At 45.7% G+C, this 17,684-nt stretch overlaps 1 protein-coding gene across 4 annotated transcripts in view; it reads left to right on the forward strand.

The window, feature by feature from the left end:
• MSRB2 (methionine sulfoxide reductase B2) overlaps positions 1-17,684 on the forward strand; it is a 76,042-nt gene that overhangs the window by 8,651 nt on the left and 49,707 nt on the right. For all 4 annotated transcript variants that reach the window (XR_005217196.1, XM_037837848.1, XM_037837849.1 and 1 more), the window contains exons 2-3: positions 372-472; positions 4,601-4,677. Coding sequence is in view for 3 of the 4 variants with exons in the window: in XM_037837848.1 (XP_037693776.1) it covers positions 372-472; positions 4,601-4,677 (178 nt within the window). In the remaining variant the exon portion in view is untranslated. The remainder of the gene's footprint in view (positions 1-371; positions 473-4,600; positions 4,678-17,684) is intronic.

The raw sequence follows: 17,684 nt of genomic DNA on the forward strand, positions 1-17,684 counted from the left end.
GTGTCAGGTCAATCACCTGCACCCAGCTGTGTCCTGACAAGACCTGCTGCTTTGAAACTAGTAATGGAAGAGGGATCAATCTCTGAGTCTAGGTATCCGAGGAGAAAGCGTTCTGCATTATTTCACGTTTGAGCTGCCTCTTTAGCTTCTGGGACCCAAGGGAGAAAGAAAGCTGGCTCTCTACTCATTACTAATTTCTTATTAGGCTAATGAGTCTATTAAAGCACTTTGTACCTGGGCTCTGTGAAGAATGAAGCGGGGTGGGGGAGGCTGGCTGAGTCTGCGGGGGGGCGTGTGTGGTAGGAGAGCCAAGGAGGAAGGGCGCAGGGCACCTTTTGGTTGTAGTGAAACATTCCTGTGTAACGTTACAGGGTCTCCTGCAATGTGCGAGCCGCCTCTGGCCAAGAGCGACTGGCAAAAGAAACTGACTCCAGAGCAGTTCTGTGTCACCAGAGAAAAAGGAACGGAACCGGTGAGCTCAGCAGGTCCACCGTCTTCCGATGGGACGTCCCGGGGCTGGGGGGGACTGGAACCGAGCCGTCTGCAAAGCTCCCGTGTTCCTCGTCTGCAGCCCGGTCCTCGTCCGCCCTCCGCTCCTGGGGCATAGGTGTCTGCGCTGCCTCCTAATGCCGTACGCGCACCCCCAGCCTCCCCACCCTGCCCCTCCGCAGCACCCCAACACCCAGCCCATGGCTTTGGTGCCCCGCTGCAGCCAGATCCAAAACCCCGATGAGACCTCGTCATCCCCTCCCTGCCCCCCTGCTCCCCATCGGTGGCCTCCCACTGCCCTCGGGGTCAAGAGGAAAATACTAGAAGGGCTCCGAAGGCCCTACAGCGTCTGGCCCCGCCCCGTACCCCACACCCCATGCCGCACCCTCAAACCCACCCACACATCCTTCCCCTGGTTCCACCCTGCAGCACCCCGCCGTCCTCAGTCCCAGACTCCCTGGGCTGCTTCCCGCGGCCCTGAGCCTCCAGTTAACCCACAACCACCTTGCAGCTCTCAGCCCCAAGCTTGCTTCTGCAGGGTGGATTTGCTTCCCCAGTGCTTTCCTTGGTAGCCTTTGCCCTCCTTCTGTCCCCAGACACTCAGCTCTGAGCTGGCTCCACGGGGCACTGGGAAAGTAGGAAAGCACATTTTTTGTGAACTGACAGGCTAAGAAGTGGGAACCTTATTTAAACGGCAGTCAGGAGTCTCGGCTTTCGTTCATTCCCTGAGAGGATAGGCCCCCAAGGTACCGTTTTTTACAGAGCCCTGTTTCTTAACCAGTGGCCTGTCTTGGACCCAAATATGCCCACTGGGATTTAGCTGCAGTACCTTATTATAAGATTTTTTTCATTCGCCGGGAGATCCTACACAGTGGACCACAGCTGGCTGGCTTTGCAAAGTTGTAGTGTATTTATACTATGACTTTATCAGTACCTGCAAAGTTCACATACTTGTCCAGGTGCGTGTGGGCTTATAAGCCCCCTCTGACCTCATCTCCAGTGCTAAAGTGATCAGACGGGCCAGCCAATCAAACCAGATGCTCATGAAATGCCGGTGGGTGAGGTATTAATAAAGCCATCACTGGGAGACAGGTAACATCAGCCACAGTGTACAGAGCACAGGGAGCCCCCGGTGATAACAGTTCTGTCTGTGCAGTCATGCATATTTCCAGAATATTCTATGCTAACCTGGCTTACAGATGCAGGCAGGGCTTGGTGTACATGCAGGGGCTTGAGATGACTGCCAGATGTTTAGGAGAATAAATTTGCCGTATGCCACAGATGGTGTCATGTACTCAGTGCGTTTGGCCATTTTCCAGAATGAGCACCATCTGTTATTTTAACTAATGTTACAAATCCCTCACAGTTGGTTCCTTCCCCCATTTAACTTTTTAGAATATTGCAGAGCTGTGAGCCTCAATTCATGTCATTAGGCTAAGGAAAGAGAAGTGAAACGTCTAAGCTTTCTATTGACGGCTCAAAGTGAACATTCGGTTACATAAGTTTTTACCTCTGCTTGGTACAGGGAAACAATAAAGAAATAGTTTGCCAACTGGTTGAGCAGTAACTGCTCTCCCTGCCCTCCTGTCTGGTCACCTGCTTTGAGCTCTGGGAACAGTGGCCAGGCTCCCTTGCCCTCTGGCCAGTGGGAGATGCCAATGAGGTCAGAGTCTGCATCGGGGTACACTCTGTGGGATCACAGGCTGGCAGTGGCCGGTTCCTTAATGCAGGTTTCTCCTCCGGCCAGGCAGCCCTCATCTGCAGCCGCCCCACGCCAGGTTCTGGCACCTGCCCCCTTCCTTTCTCCCCGGGTGCTTCTCCAACCCTCCTTGGTTTCCACTGCCCTGCCCCCACCTATGTAAATAGCCCTTATTAAATTATCTGCAGTCACCCCTCTTGGACCTGTCATCTGTTTCCACCTGGTGTGTTGTATTAGAAAGATCAAAGAAGGCAGCTCTCCCTGGATTCAGGCAAACCTTCCTGAACATCGTTCTTTCTCCGACTCAGCCCTGTACAGACAGTCATTTCCATTCTCTCCTAATCAATTCTTAGTCTGCCCCCTTCTTTTTCTATCCACTGCTCCTGCCACAGCTAAATCCAGCCCTGCATCAGCCCTTCTCGAGGTCTTTGTCTCCAATGCCTCCTTGCCCTTCTTTCAATCCATTCCTCATGTGGACGTCAAGTGATCTCTCGGAAAACCCAATCTGACCGTGGGTGCACCCGGTTTAAAGTTTTCCAGTGGCTTTCACTTCATTAAGAGACTTTTTATACTCTTCAGCAGGGTCTATACCCAGCCCCTGTGTTATGGCCCCTTCCTGGCTTCCAGTCTCTTCTTTCTCCATGAGGGGCCTTGCCCAAGCCCCCTGCCAGTCTGAAGTACACTTCCATTTCTCCATCCTTCAAAACTCAGCTTGGTGTTCTGTTATTTTTCTACTATAAGCACCAATCACAATGCCATTAAAATAGTAATAATAAAAGGTTAAAAAACATCTAGGCTGTTATTGGGAGCAGAAACCATCAGGACCACACCCCTGATGGTGAGGGGCCCGGGGACCCCCCATAGCTCTTACCACACTGAATTATAACTGTCAGCTCACTCATCTGTTCCCAACTAGGTATCAGATCCTCTGAGCACAGGAGCTGTGGTTGGTTCTTTTTCCATTTCTGCAGCATCAGCACCCAGCTCAGCCCTGGGCACATACTAGGTTTCCAAGTACATGCCCAAAGGAACAAATCAAATAGAAGCTGACAACCCCAAATAAGTGATGAGATATAAAAAATTAGCGATGAGGGGAGGAATCAGGGAGTCAGGCAAGGAGGCAGAGCATAGATATCATCTCATAAAATATGTCAGCTCAGGATTCCTTTACGCTCGAATGTTTCATTTTACTCTCTAGGATACGAGCCCTGTCACTTCTTGTGGCCAGCTGTCCCCTGCGATGCAGAAACTGTGTCTCGAATGTTCTCAAGCTGGCTGGGTTGCACGGATAGGCCTTTCTTGGCAGCCTCAGGGCCAGTGCCCTCTGCATGGGGTGGGCTGTGCCTCTCGGCTGCAGATGCCAGTCGTACCAGGGGCGGCCCTAGGAAGACCAGCCCCTTCCGCTGTTCAGATTCCTGCAGCTGAGTTTAGGGTTTTTAAGGAAGAACGTGTCCCAGTGTGGCCGCACGGTGGGCTCACTGAGTTAACTTGAAATTGTCTGTTATGCGGTGCACTGAAAATGTGCTGTCAATACCACCACAGGGAATTTGCACATTTGACCTGAGGATTTTTGTAATTGGGAAATCTGGAGTGGGCAGAAGACTCTGGCTATTAACCCGAGTCGGCTGTGTGACGTGGGTAGCCGTTCTAGACTCTGGCTTCTCCTCCACCCCATAATGCTTGTCGCCAGGCCCTGCGGGTCCTTTCCTTTAACAGAGATGATGGAAGGAATTGAGCACGGTGGGCATTCTTTTTTCTGAACAGTGAGCTCCCATTTCCAAAATTACATTTAGAAAGATATCGATACTCAGCTCACGGTCTCCTGGAGGCTCCTCTCCAAACACCTTTGAAAACCCACAGACTTTAAGCCTCAATGAACGTAGCAGTTTCATTGAAGGAGTGACCCAGGCACTGCCTCATCTTGCTATTTAACATTAATATGTAGTGTCCCAAAGACTACATGAAACAGACAAAAGACACGGCTCCCAACCCCACTGCTTTTTATGTATTTACATTCTGTCTTTCATTGGAGATTTCAGTGTTTTAGAGAGTGGACTAGACTGTTGAATGTGCCCTTTTGGAATGGACGCTGAAACCTCACCCCCTCACGGAGGCCGAGGCAGTGTTCTCTTGCTTCTTTGCAGAGTTTGATGGTTGTGGGTGAAAGGTGCTATAAATATGAAGCTTCATTAATTTCATCATTTGAATAGTTGGCGCAATCAAGACAGGCTGTAAACAAGCCTGCACACCGCTTCACTGGGGCACTGCGATTCTCCCTTTGGTCGTCTTTACACTTGGTTAAGTTAGTGCAGAAATTCCTTGCTTTGGAGCTTTTCTTGGATTTGGATCTGCTGGCTCATCCCCTGCTCCTGTGTGACAAGCCTGACCACGGCGTATCTACTTTCCTTCCAGCCTTTCAGCGGGTCCTACCTACATAACAAGGAGACAGGAATGTATCACTGCGTGTGCTGCGACAGCCCACTTTTCAGGTGAGATGAAGAAAGAGATGATGGAGGGGAGCAGCCCCCAGCTCGTTCAGCTCCTTCTCACCGGGGGCCTTGGACGAATACTTGCCTAGGATGTTCTCAGTTGCCCTTCTTGTTTGGCCCCGTGGCTGTAAGGAGAGCTATTTATGTAAGACACTGGCCAGTTTAGTGATCTCTAACCCTTAGGGCCGTTAACAAGACTTTTTAGACTGTGTTCCTCCCTTCTGGGTCCCTGAGAAAGAGCAGACCCAAGTAACGCTTGGCGGGTGCCTTAAGACAGAGCTATTCAAATTTTCTAGAGGGAGGGTATTTGAAGAAAGCTAAACCATAATACTGTTTGCTTAAGTGATTGAAACCCTCTGTCTCACAGGGAAAATGGGTTTATAACTTAATTTAGGAAATGCAGCGTTTTATGAGCATAGATTTCCCACACTACTCGACAGTAGTGAGTGCCATGTCCTCTTCTGGACAGCCGAGAGGAAATTCAATTGTCCCTTGATGTCAGAGCCTCTTTTAAGTCAATCAGGGTCTGAAATCTCTCCACAAGGGCTTTTTTGTTTAGACATGCAGGAAACAGTCTAAAAACAGTAGATTCGATGAAGAAGAAAGAAAACCTCTTTGAAGTCCTGTTTTTCCGAACTTCAAAGATGTTTTCCTTTCTCGTGCATCTACCCTAAATTGGTTTAGAATAAAATATAAATCAAGCCAGCCCTCTGAGTCTTCCATTAGGCAGGTCTTCTGTATGTCCTTTGGGCTTTGGGCACTTGGGGCTTTCCTGGCTGTGGCTAATGTGGGCTGTGTTAGGAGAGCCAGACCCTCCTTTGGGGAAAGTGTGATTAGGATCGATTTTCCTTCATGCCCCCGAAAGCAGACCCCATCCATCCACTCTGCCGGTAGCTTGGAAGACACGTCAGGGTTGGCATCAGCAGGATGGCGGGGTGGGCTGAGAGAAGGCCGACTGACACAGTGAAGGGTGAGCCTCCTGGTTCCGGGGCATTCGTTACTCCCGGACCCTGGGTTCTGTGAAAGAGGAGGAGGAGGACCTTGAGGTGGCCAACTGGGTTTCTGTAGCCACCAAACAAACTTTTTGTCTTGGGGCTGTGAAGACAAAAGATGAGATGATGTCCTCAAAAGAGAGCACTCCTAAACTTTATTATTATAATTTTTACTACATTGGTGTATCAGCTTCTGCATGCATAGAGATAAAGACCTTCTTGCTGTCCAAAGCCCACCACCCTCTGCCACCCAGGTCCACCCAGGGAATCACAGAGTGCTGGGGCAGGGAGAACAGCGGGATCTGCCTCATGGGGCTTTGGGGGTCTGCACATGGAGCTTTGGGGATCTGCCCCATGGAGCTTTGGGGACCTGCCTGTGGAGCTTTCTGTGATGGTGGGAGGATTCTCACTCCAAGCTGCCCAGCCTGGTAGCTGTAAACACATTGGCACTTGAGCGCTTGAAATGTGGCTAGTGCAGCTGGGGAGCTGAATTTTGGATTTCATTTAAATTAATTTAACCTTGAAATGCCACATGCACCCAGTGGCTCCTGTGTCAGCACCGTGCTAGTCCAAGTTCAGGAGGCAGGAGACCAACACCAGGTCCCTGAGGAACTGAAATCACCAGAATCAAGAGGAAAAGCGACCGATCCCCCAGAAGCCCGTCTACCAGGCGGCCAGCTCCCTGGACCACCAACTCACCAACTCTCTTGGTTCCTTTAAAATTTTTAGTTTTAGTTGAAAAGTTTGCATTTTATTTTCTTGACGTTTGAGTAAGTTTCTGACTTAGCTGATGCAAAGGAGACTGAGAGAAATAAGAATATATTCATGCACATCATTTATGTTCCAGAATATTCTCTCCTTAAGGAAGTATTCATTTAGAGGAGAGTTGGTGTGGCAGAGGGGTTAAGGCTGCCAGGTGTGCATCTCTGTTGCTGTGTGATCTTGGGCAAGTGTCCTAACCTCTCTGTGCCTCGGTTTCCTCACCTGTAAAATGAGGATGTTAACAGTCCCTAATTTATCAGGTTATTGGGAGAATTGGCCAAGTTATGAGTTAATACCTGTAAAAGCTCCAGAACAATGCCTCGATACATTTTAGCAATTATCTGTTCTTAGAGATAGAGCTTTCTTAGGGTGTATTCATTACTATATGTTTGATCACGAGGAATTCTTGAAAATATATTCTAGTTAATGAGAATATATAAACGGAGAGTGTACCCATGAGCATTCTTCCCACTCAGAAGGGTGGTCTTAAGAATATATTTTTGTTTCACTGTTCACTATCCCCTTTTCTCTGCCCCTTGGGCTTCCCCCCACCTACCACCCACCCTAGTCTCCAGCCTCATCAATAGGGAGCAGGGGCAAAGGAAAAGAAATATTCCTTAAAATGCTGGTATGAAATCAAAATGAAATGAAAAGCTGGTCGATCAAAACTAAATAGTTAAAGAACCAGTGGGTGCAGGGACGGCTCCCTGCTTGCTCTCCACCTGGGCTGGGCTGGGCCTACCTGCCTGCGGACATCTTCACCGGGCTCTGTAATGGCGCACACACACACACACACACACACACGCATGCCCATTGTCTGATCCTTTGGGTTCCACTTATTCTTGGAGTCCCACCTTATCCTTGAAGCCTTCTCTGACAGCACACCCCATTTTTTTTTTTTTTTTGGCTCAAAATTTCTATCACTTTCTCGTCAGTATTGCACCTTTTAGGACTTAATTGTTCTGTTAGTTCATATACTTTTCTGAGGCCCAGGGCCCTCTTATGCTTCTAGCACATTCCGCATGGGGGGCTCACGGAGCACTTCGTGATGGATTGGCCAGTGGCATCTGCCCAGCACACCTGAACCTGGAATATCACCGAGACCAGGGTTATGAAATCACGGTGTCAACGTAAGGGATGTAAGGGACACAGCTCCGATGTCCTGAGCACACATTATGTGCCAGATGCTGTGCTCAGTGATTCACAGACAGTTCTCACACCCCAGGAGGATGCTGTGAATGCCCCCACAGGGGTGGAAACTGAGGCTGAGTGTCTTCCTGTAACCTGTGCAAGATCACATAGCTAGTGAGTTACAGTCTCAGGCTTTCTGGGTCCACCGTCACAAATACCGTAAACCTGGATCTTCAAACAACAGGCCTTTGTTCTCCCCCAGTTCTGCAGACCAGGAGTCCAAACCGAGGTGCCGTCCGGGCCCCCTCTGCTCCCTGCGGGGCGTCCCCCACTGCCTTCCCCAGCGTCCGGTGTTTGCGCCTGTGGCTGGAGGCTGCACCTCACTCTCCAGGCTCTGCCTCCCCCACCCGTGGCTGTGTCCCTCTTGTGTGTCTCTCCTCCTCTTACAAGAACACCAGTCCTATTGGATCAGGGACACACCCTGCTGCAGTGTGACTGCATCTTAATGTAGCGATTCCATCTGTGGTGACCCTATTTCCAAATAATTCACATTCTGTGGGGATGGGAGCTAGGACTTCAAAGATCATTTTGGGGGGCACCTTTCACCCCGTGGCATGTGTGATCTGCAGGTGCCGTGGCACTGGAAGGGCCTCGAGGCTTGGCAGGCCCAACACCCAGACGCGCCACAGTCACCCCGCTCGCTTCTGGGAACTACGTGATGCTTTTGTGTCATTCCCATGTCACGGGGGACACTGAGAAGATTAGGAACTTGCCTGGACTCTGCAGTAGTTGGTGGCCCCCCACCAAAGCCTTCCCTGGTCTCTGGGACCTGCAGCCCCTGCTCTCTGCTCCTCCCAGGCGCAGGCCCAGCAGCTTTCGGCTCTCAGGCACAAGTCCCGAGAGGACAGAGCCAGCTCTGGTGTGCCTGGCTGGCTGCCCACTGTGAGGGACAGCAGCCCCTGCCCCCCAGGCCGGCCTCGCCCCACTCCGCGGTCTCCGGAGTGGGCATGTGTGCATTCTCTGAGAGCTGCCAGCTCCAAATCAGAGCACTTTCGGGGAGCCCTCCCCAGGGCAGCTCTGCAGGCTGTGAACAACCCTCGCCCCCCCACCCAGAGCCCCAGAGTGTCCTGTCCTTAGCCCTGGGTGATGGGGCCTTGCCCCTCCCTGGCCTCTTCCAGCTCCCCCTCCCTTCTCTCTCTCAGGAGCCCCTTCTGGAAGGGTTTATTAACATCTATTTGGGGCTCACACATTTCCTGGTCACAGAGCTTCTTAAAATCCCAATGTCCTCCGTGTCACAAGTAACCAAATGATGCGGTCTAAAAAAGCTTTTTTGCACTCCACCCCAGCCCTCCACTGGAAATTCTCTGACTTTTCTGGGTTGTCAATGATCACCGGGTGCCTTTGCTGCTGATTTGGGGGCTAAGGAATTTCAGAAATGAAGGGAAAGCAAAGCAAACAAATACATAGCAAAACTAAACAAAGCAGAAGCCTCATAAGAGCATATGAGAAGAGATCCAGAGTGGTTTTAGTTCTTCACGGGCAGGGCTTACACTCCACTAATCATTTAATATATATATATATTAGAATTTCTTATTGCCTTTGAGATTTAAAGTCCCAGCCATAAACTGTATATATTGGTGTCTCATAATACTTGGTAAAATCCCCAGATTCTGTTAATTGCTTCCATAAAGGTTTATTGTTTCCCATAATATGTCTTAATGGCTTTTTATTAGTCATAGATTCATTCTTTTTGTGTGTAATTTACTATATTCATGATTCTCCATCAAAATTCCTTTTAATGATCTCTGTTTCGTATATAGCACTGAGGGTTTGAAGGCTGGGAGTAATAGCTACTTGTGGTGGTTTTCCCAGGGATGTTTTTGAATCCTTGGAAAAGGGCTGGAAAGAACCCAACTGCATTGGGTAGGCTCCTCTAATTGGACCCTGGCTGCTCCAATTTCATGGATATCTGTGATTAATGATATTAATGATATTTAAGAATAATAGTCACCAGCTATTATGCACCGTGTGTGTCAGGCATGATGCTAAACACATTATGTACAAAAGTATCTCAGGGAATCCTCTTGGCAAGCCTGCAAGCTAATCCTGCCATTTGTACTCCAAAGAGGAGGACATGGAGCCTTTAAAAGGTCAGATAGGGGAGACGGAAGAAGATGGTGACATAGAGAGGAGTGGAAGCTAGTTAGTCCCCCTGGAACAACTAATGAACAACCAGGAACAACTAGTAAATAATCTGGAATAACTGCAGGGGGACAAACGTGACTGTCCACTCATCATACACCAGCCTGGATTGGGAGGAATGCCTGAGATTGCAGCATAAAATCTGTAAGTAAAAACTGCGGATCCAAGCCAGGAGCCCCCTCCCCCCACAGCTGGAACTGAAAAGCCTCTTGGAGCTAGAGAGCAGCTCTCTCCAAGCAAGCAAATACAGCTTAGCTGAGCTCCAACTGGGGTTTTAATTAACAAGTGTGGACTGCTCGATACAAGATATGAGTTCTCAACAAGCAGACAGAGGCTTTTGGTGACGACTGATCTTGGAGAGCCAGAGGGTGGCCGTGGACTGGCCCTGAAGGGGGCTGTGTGTCCCTTTTTTTGGCTCAGTGGAGAAAGCCTCAGCCATTTTCATTTCCCAGCGCTCTGACCCAGACAAGGGTGGAGATAGCACAAGCAGAGAGACTAAAATGTAAATGACCTCTCCATAGGGGTTGTATCTTCCCTAAGAGGAAAAAGGTGGTGCCAAGCTCTACTACCCATCTTCCATTCAGAACCAGACCCCAGAGACTGGGGGAAAACAGCCACAGGCCACACTTCCTTACACCAGTCTGGAGCTACAGGTTGACAGGCGCCACCTGCTCAGTGGAAAAGCACAGAGACCTGAGGCCTCACAGGTGTGTCATTCTTCTAAGACACACCATCAGGGAGACCAGATACTATTGCCTCCTTCCAAGACGTGAGCCCACTCTGGTCTGGGAAAACCTGATTGGGGTAAGCAAGGAAACCAGATGCCTCAACAGCAGAAAACTACAAACTACACTAAGAAAAACGAAGTTATGGCCTAGCCAAAAGAACAAACTTACACTTCAACTGAAATACAGGAATTGAAACAACTAATTATCAGTCAATCCAAAAAGTTAAGGGAAGTTATGGCAAAAGAGATGAAGCATATGATGAAAAAGAAATCGAAAGTTTGAAAAAACAACTGGCAGAATCTACGGAAATGAAAGGCACAACGCAAGAGATGAAAGATACAATGGAGACACACAGCAGATCTCAAGAAGCAGAGGAAAACACTCAGGAACTTGAGAACAAGGCACCTGAAAGCATACACACAAAAGAACAGACAGAGAAAAGAATGGAAAAATATGAGCAACATCTCCAGGAACTTAAGGACAAAACGAAATGCATAAATGTACGTGTCATTGGTGTCCCCAAAGAAGAAGAGAAGGGAAAGGGGGCAGAAGCAATAATAGAGGAAATAATCAATGAAAATTTCCCATCTCTTATGAAACATATAAAATTACGGATCCAAGAAACACAGCATATCTCAAACAGAATAGATCTGAGTAGGCCTATGCCAAGACACTTAATAATCAGATTATGAAACGTCAAAGATAAGAGAATCCTGAAAGCAGCAAGAGAAAAGCGATCCATCACATACAAAGGAAGCTTAATAAGACTATGTGTGGATTTCTCAGTAGAAACCATGGAGGCAAGAAGGAAGTGGGGTGATATATTTAAGATACTGAAAGAGAAAAACCACCAACCAAAAATCCTATATCAGGCAAAAATGTCCTTCAGATATGAGGGAGAGCTTAAAATATTCTCAGACAGACAGACAATGACAGAGTTTGTGAACAAGATACCTGCTCTACAGGAAACACTAAAGGAAGCACTGCAGACAGAAAGGAAAAGACAAGAGAGGTTTGGAACACAGTTTTGGGAGATAGTAGCACAACAATGTAAGTATATTGAACAGAGATGACTGTGAGTATGGTTGAAAGAGGAAGGTTAGGACCATGTGGGACACCAGAATGAAAGATGAAAGATGAAGACTGGGACTGTGTAACTCAGGGAAACCTAGGGTGCTCAACGATTGTAATAAAAGGTACAAATATGTTTTTACATGAGGCAGAATAACTGAATGTCAACATTGCAAGGTGTTAAAAATAGGGTGGGATTGGGAGGGAAATACAACCAATGCAAACTAGAGACTATAATTAACACTGTATTATGCTTCCTTTAATATAACAAAGGCAATATGCCAAAGCTAAATGCATATGGGGGTGGGGGGTAGGGGAAGGGTATGGGACTCCAAGCATTGGTGATGTTGTCTGACTCTTTATTCTACTTTAGTTTAATGTTATCTTTCCTTTTGTTGCTTTCTAGCTGTCATGTTTTTTCTCTCTCTCTCTTTTTTCTTTTCCTTTTTTCTTTCTACCTTCTTTGACTCTTCCTCCTTTGTGGAAGAAATGGAGATGTCCTTATATAGATAGTGGCGATGGTGCTAAATACGTAAATACGTGACTATAAGGGGAACAAATGATTGTTTACTTAGGACAAAATATATGATGTGTGAACAAAACCATCTTAAAAAAATGGATTGATGAAGAAACCTTGAGGGTACTATATTGAGTGAAATAAGACAGACACATAAGGACAAATATTGCAGGATCTCACTGATATGAACTAATTATGTAACTCAGACATGAAATATAAGTTACCAGGATATAGAATGAGGATAAAGAATGGGGAGCAGTTGCTTACTACAAGCAGAATGTTCAACTAGGGTGAACTTACACGTTTGGAAATGGACAGAGGTGATGGTAGCATGTTGTAAGAATAACTAACAGTGCTGAAAGGTATGTGAAGGTGGTGGAAAGGGTAAGCTCAGAGTCACGTATGTCACCAGAAGGAAAGTTGGAGGTTAAAAGATGGGAATGTATAAAACAGTGAATCTTGTGGTGGACAATGTCTGTGATTAACTATACAAATATTAGAAATCTCTCTCATGAACTAGAACAAATGTATGACACTATAACTAGAAGTTAATAATAGAGGGGCATATAGGAAAAAATATATGTACCTATTGCAAACTATATACTACAGTTTGTAGTATTTTGACATTCTTTCATCAGCAGTAACAAATGTACTATACCAAAATTATGAATCAGTAATAGAGGCAGGGTGGTTAGGGGTATGGGAGGATTTGAGTTTCCTTTTTTCTTTTGTCTTTATTTCTTTTCTGGAATAATGAAAATGTTCTGAAAATTGAGAAAAAAATTAATTGTGATGGACGCACAGCTGTATGATGGTACTGCAATTGATTGTACACTTTGGATCTTTGGATAGTTGTATGGTATGTGGACAATCTCTATTTAAAAAAAAAAAGATCAGATGACCTGCCAGGTCCCGCAGGTGTAACGGACCAAGCCTGGCTCACACCCCAAACTTTCAGACATCAAAGCTCCTACTCCTGGGAGTTACGCATGTGGTTCTCACAGGGCGGTCCGAGAAATCCTGTGGGAACCTGGAACCTTCTCAAGGGGGTCTACAAGGTCCCCATTTTCCAACAACATTTCCCTGCGAGGCCAAATTTTACTCCTTTCCTTCAACCCAAGCAACCCTGCAACAGACTGAAAAGAGAAGCACATGTAAAGATTCAGCTGTCATTTAATCAGCCAGACCTTAAAGAGATTTGCAAAAATGTGAAACAGTGCAACTCTTCTCACTCAATGTTTTGGTTTGAAAAATACAGTTATTTGTCAAAAAAAATATGGTATTTATGTTAACATGCAGAGGCGGGGCAAGATGGCAGACTGGTGAGCTGTATGTTTTAGTTACTCCTCCAGGAAAGTAGGTAGAAAGCCAAGAACTGCGTGGACTGGACACCACAGAGCAATCTGACTTTGGGCATACTTCATACAACACTCATGAAAACGTGGAACTGCTGAGATCAGCGAAATCTGTAAGTTTTTGCGGCCAGGGGACTCGCGCCCCTCCCTGCCAGGCTCAGTCCGGGGGGAGGAGGGGCTGTCAGCTCCGGGAAGGAGAAGGGAGAACTGCAGTGGCAGCCCTTATCGGAAACTCATTCTACTGATTCAAACTCCAACCATAGATAGACTGAGACCAGACACCAGAGAATCTGAGAGCAGCCAGCCCAGCAGAGAGGAGACAAGCATAGAAAAAAAACAACACAAAAAACTCCAAAATAAAAGTGGAGGATTTTTGGAGTTCTGGTGAACATAGAAAGGGGAAGGGCCCTGAGGCGCATATGCAAATCCTGAAGAAAAGCTGATCTCTCTGCCCTGTGGACCTTTCCTTAATGGCCCTGGTTGCTTTGTCTCTTAGCATTTCAATAACCCATTAGATCTCTGAGGAGGGCCCGTTTTTTTTTTTTTGTTTTTTTTTTTTTAATCCTTTTTTCTTTTTCTAAAACAATTACTCTAAGAGCCCAATACAGAAAGCTTCAAAGACTTGCTATTTGGGCAGGTCAAGTCAAGAGCAGAACTAGGAGAGCTCTGAGACAAAACGCAATAATCCAGTGGCTGAGAAAATTCACTAAACACCACAACTTCCCAAGAAAAGGGGGGTGTCCACTCACAGCCATCATCCCGGTGGACAGGAAACACTCCTGCCCATCGCCAGCCCCATAGCCCAGAGCTGCCCCAGACAACCCAGTGTGACGGAAGTGCTTCAAATAACAGGCACACACCACAAAACTGGGCGTGGACATTAGCCTTCCCTGCAACCTCAGCTGATTGTCCCAGAGTTGGGAAGGTAGAGCAGTGTGAATTAACAAAGCCCCATTCAGACATCATTTCAGCAGACTGGGAGCCTCCCTACACAGCCCAGCAGCCCAGAACTGCCCTGGGGGGATGGCACTCACCTGTGACATAGCACAGTCATCCCTCAACAGAGGACCCGGGGTGCACGGCCTGGAAGAGGGGCCCACTTGCAAGTTTCAGGAGCCATACGCCAATACCAAGGACTTGTGGGTCAGTGGCAGAGACAAACTGTGGCAGGACCGAACGGAAGGATTAGACTATTGCAGCAGCTTTAAAACTCTAGGATCACCAGGGAGATTTGATTGTTAGAGCCACCCCCCCTCCCTGACTGCCCAGAAACACGCCCCATATACAGGGCAGGCAACACCAACTACACACGCAAGCTTGGTACACCAATTGGACCCCACAAGACTCACTCCCCCACTCACCAAAAAGGCTAAGCAGGGGAGAACTGGCTTGTGGAGAACAGGTGGCTCGTGGACGACACCTGCTGGTTAGTTAGAGAAAGTGTACTCCACAAAGCTGTAGATCTGATAAATTAGAGATAAGGACTTCAATTGGTCTACAAATCCTAAAAGAACCCTATCAAGTTCAGCAAATGCCACGAGGCCAAAAACAACAGAAAATTATAACGCATATGAAAAAACTAGACGATATGGATAACCCAAGCCCAAGCACCCAAATCAAAAGACCAGAAGAGACACAGCACCTACAACAGCTACTCAAAGAACTAAAGATGAACAATGAGACCATACCACGGGAGACAAAGGAAATCAAGAAGACCCTAGAAGAGCATAAAGAAGACATTGCAAGACTAAATAAAAAAATGGATGATCTTATGGAAATTAAAGAAACTGTTGACCAAATTAAAAAGATTCTGGACACTCATAATACAAGACTAGAGGAAGTTGAACAACAAATCAGTGACCTGGAAGATGACAGAATGGAAAATGAAAGCATAAAAGAAAGAATGGGGAAAAAAATTGAAAAAATCGAAATGGACCTCAGGGATATGATAGATAATATGAAACGTCCAAATATAAGACTCATTGGTGTCCCAGAAGGGGAAGAAAAGGGTAAAGGTCTAGGAAGAGTATTCAAAGAAATTGTTGGGGAAAACTTCCCAAATCTTTTAAACAACATAAATACACAAATCATAAATGCTCAGCGAACCCCAAATAGAATAAATCCAAATAAACCCACTCCGAGACATATACTGATCACACTGTCAAACACAGAAGAGAAGGAGCAAGTTCTGAAAGCAGCAAGAGAAAAGCAATTCACCACATACAAAGGAAACAGCATAAGACTAAGTAGTGACTACTCAGCAGCCACCATGGAGGCGAGAAGGCAGTGGCACGATATATTTAAAATTCTGAGTGAGAAAAATTTCCAGCCAAGAATACTTTATCCAGCAAAGCTCTCCTTCAAATTTGAGGGAGAGCTTAAATTTTTCACAGACAAACAAATGCTGAGAGAATTTGCTAACAAGAGACCTGCCCTACTGGAGATACTAAAGGGAGCCCTACAGACAGAGAAACAAAGACAGGACAGAGAGACTTGGAGAAAGGTTCAGTACTAAAGAGATTCGGTATGGGTACAATAAAGGATATTAATAGAGGGGAAAAATATGACAAACATAAACCAAAGGATAAGATGGCTGATTCAAGAAATGCCTTCACGGTTATAACGTTGAATGTAAATGGATTAAACTCCCCAATTAAAAGATATAGATTCGCAGAATGGATCAAAAAAAATGAACCATCAATATGTTGCATACAAGAGACTCATCTTAGACACAGGGACACAAAGAAACTGAAAGTGAAAGGATGGAAAAAAATATTTCATGCAAGCTACAGCCAAAAGAAAGCAGGTGTAGCAATATTAATCTCAGATAAAATAGACTTCAAATGCAGGGATGTTTTGAGAGACAAAGAAGGCCACTACATACTAATAAAAGGGGCAATTCAGCAAGAAGAAATAACAATCGTAAATGTCTATGCACCCAATCAAGGTGCCACAAAATACATGAGAGAAACACTGGCAAAACTAAAGGAAGCAATTGATGTTTCCACAATAATTGTGGGAGACTTCAACACATCACTCTCTCCTATAGACAGATCAACCAGACAGAAGACCAATAAGGAAATTGAAAACCTAAACAATCTGATAAATGAATTAGATTTAACAGACATATACAGGACATTACATCCCAAATCACCAGGATACACATACTTTTCTAGTGCTCATGGAACTTTCTCCAGAATAGATCATATGCTGGGACATAAAACAAGCCTCAATAAATTTAAAAAGATTGAAATTATTCAAAGCACATTCTCTGACCACAATGGAATACAATTAGAAGTCAATAACCATCAGAGACTTAGAAAATTCACAAATACCTGGAGATTAAACAACACACTCCTAAACAATCAGTGGGTTAAAGAAGAAATAGCAAGAGAAATTGCTAAATATATAGAGACGAATGAAAATGAGAACACAACATACCAAAACCTATGGGATGCAGCAAAAGCAGTGCTAAGGGGGAAATTTATAGCACTAAACGCATATATTAAAAAGGAAGAAAGAGCCAAAATCAAAGAACTAATGGATCAACTGAAGAAGCTAGAAAATGAACAGCAAACCAATCCTAAACCAAGTAGAAGAAAAGAAATAACAAGGATTAAAGCAGAAATAAATGACATAGAGAACAAAAAAACAATAGAGAGGATAAATATCACCAAAAGTTGGTTCTTTGAGAAGATCAACAAGATTGACAAGCCCCTAGCTAGACTGACAAAATCAAAAAGAGAGAAGACCCATATAAACAAAATAATGAATGAAAAAGGTGACATAACTGCAGATCCTGAAGAAATTAAAAAAAATTATAAGAGGATACTATGAACAACTGTATGGCAACAAACTGGATAATGTAGAGGAAATGGACAATTTCCTGGAAACATATGAACAACCTAGACTGACCAGAGAAGAAATAGAAGACCTCAACCAACCCATCACAAGCAAAGAGATCCAATCAGTCATCAAAAATCTTCCCACAAATAAATGCCCAGGGCCAGACGGCTTCACAGGGGAATTCTACCAAACTTTCCAGAAAGAACTGACACCAATCTTACTCAAACTCTTTCAGAACATTGAAGAAAATGGAACACTACCTAACTCATTTTATGAAGCTAACATCAATCTAATACCAAAACCAGGCAAAGATGCTACAAAAAAGGAAAACTACCGGCCAATCTCCCTAATGAATATAGATGCAAAAATCCTCAACAAAATACTTGCAAATCGAATCCAAAGA

The sequence above is a fragment of the Choloepus didactylus genome, chromosome 5 (assembly GCF_015220235.1).
Source record: "Choloepus didactylus isolate mChoDid1 chromosome 5, mChoDid1.pri, whole genome shotgun sequence".
In the NCBI taxonomy this organism is placed as follows: domain Eukaryota; kingdom Metazoa; phylum Chordata; class Mammalia; order Pilosa; family Megalonychidae; genus Choloepus; species Choloepus didactylus.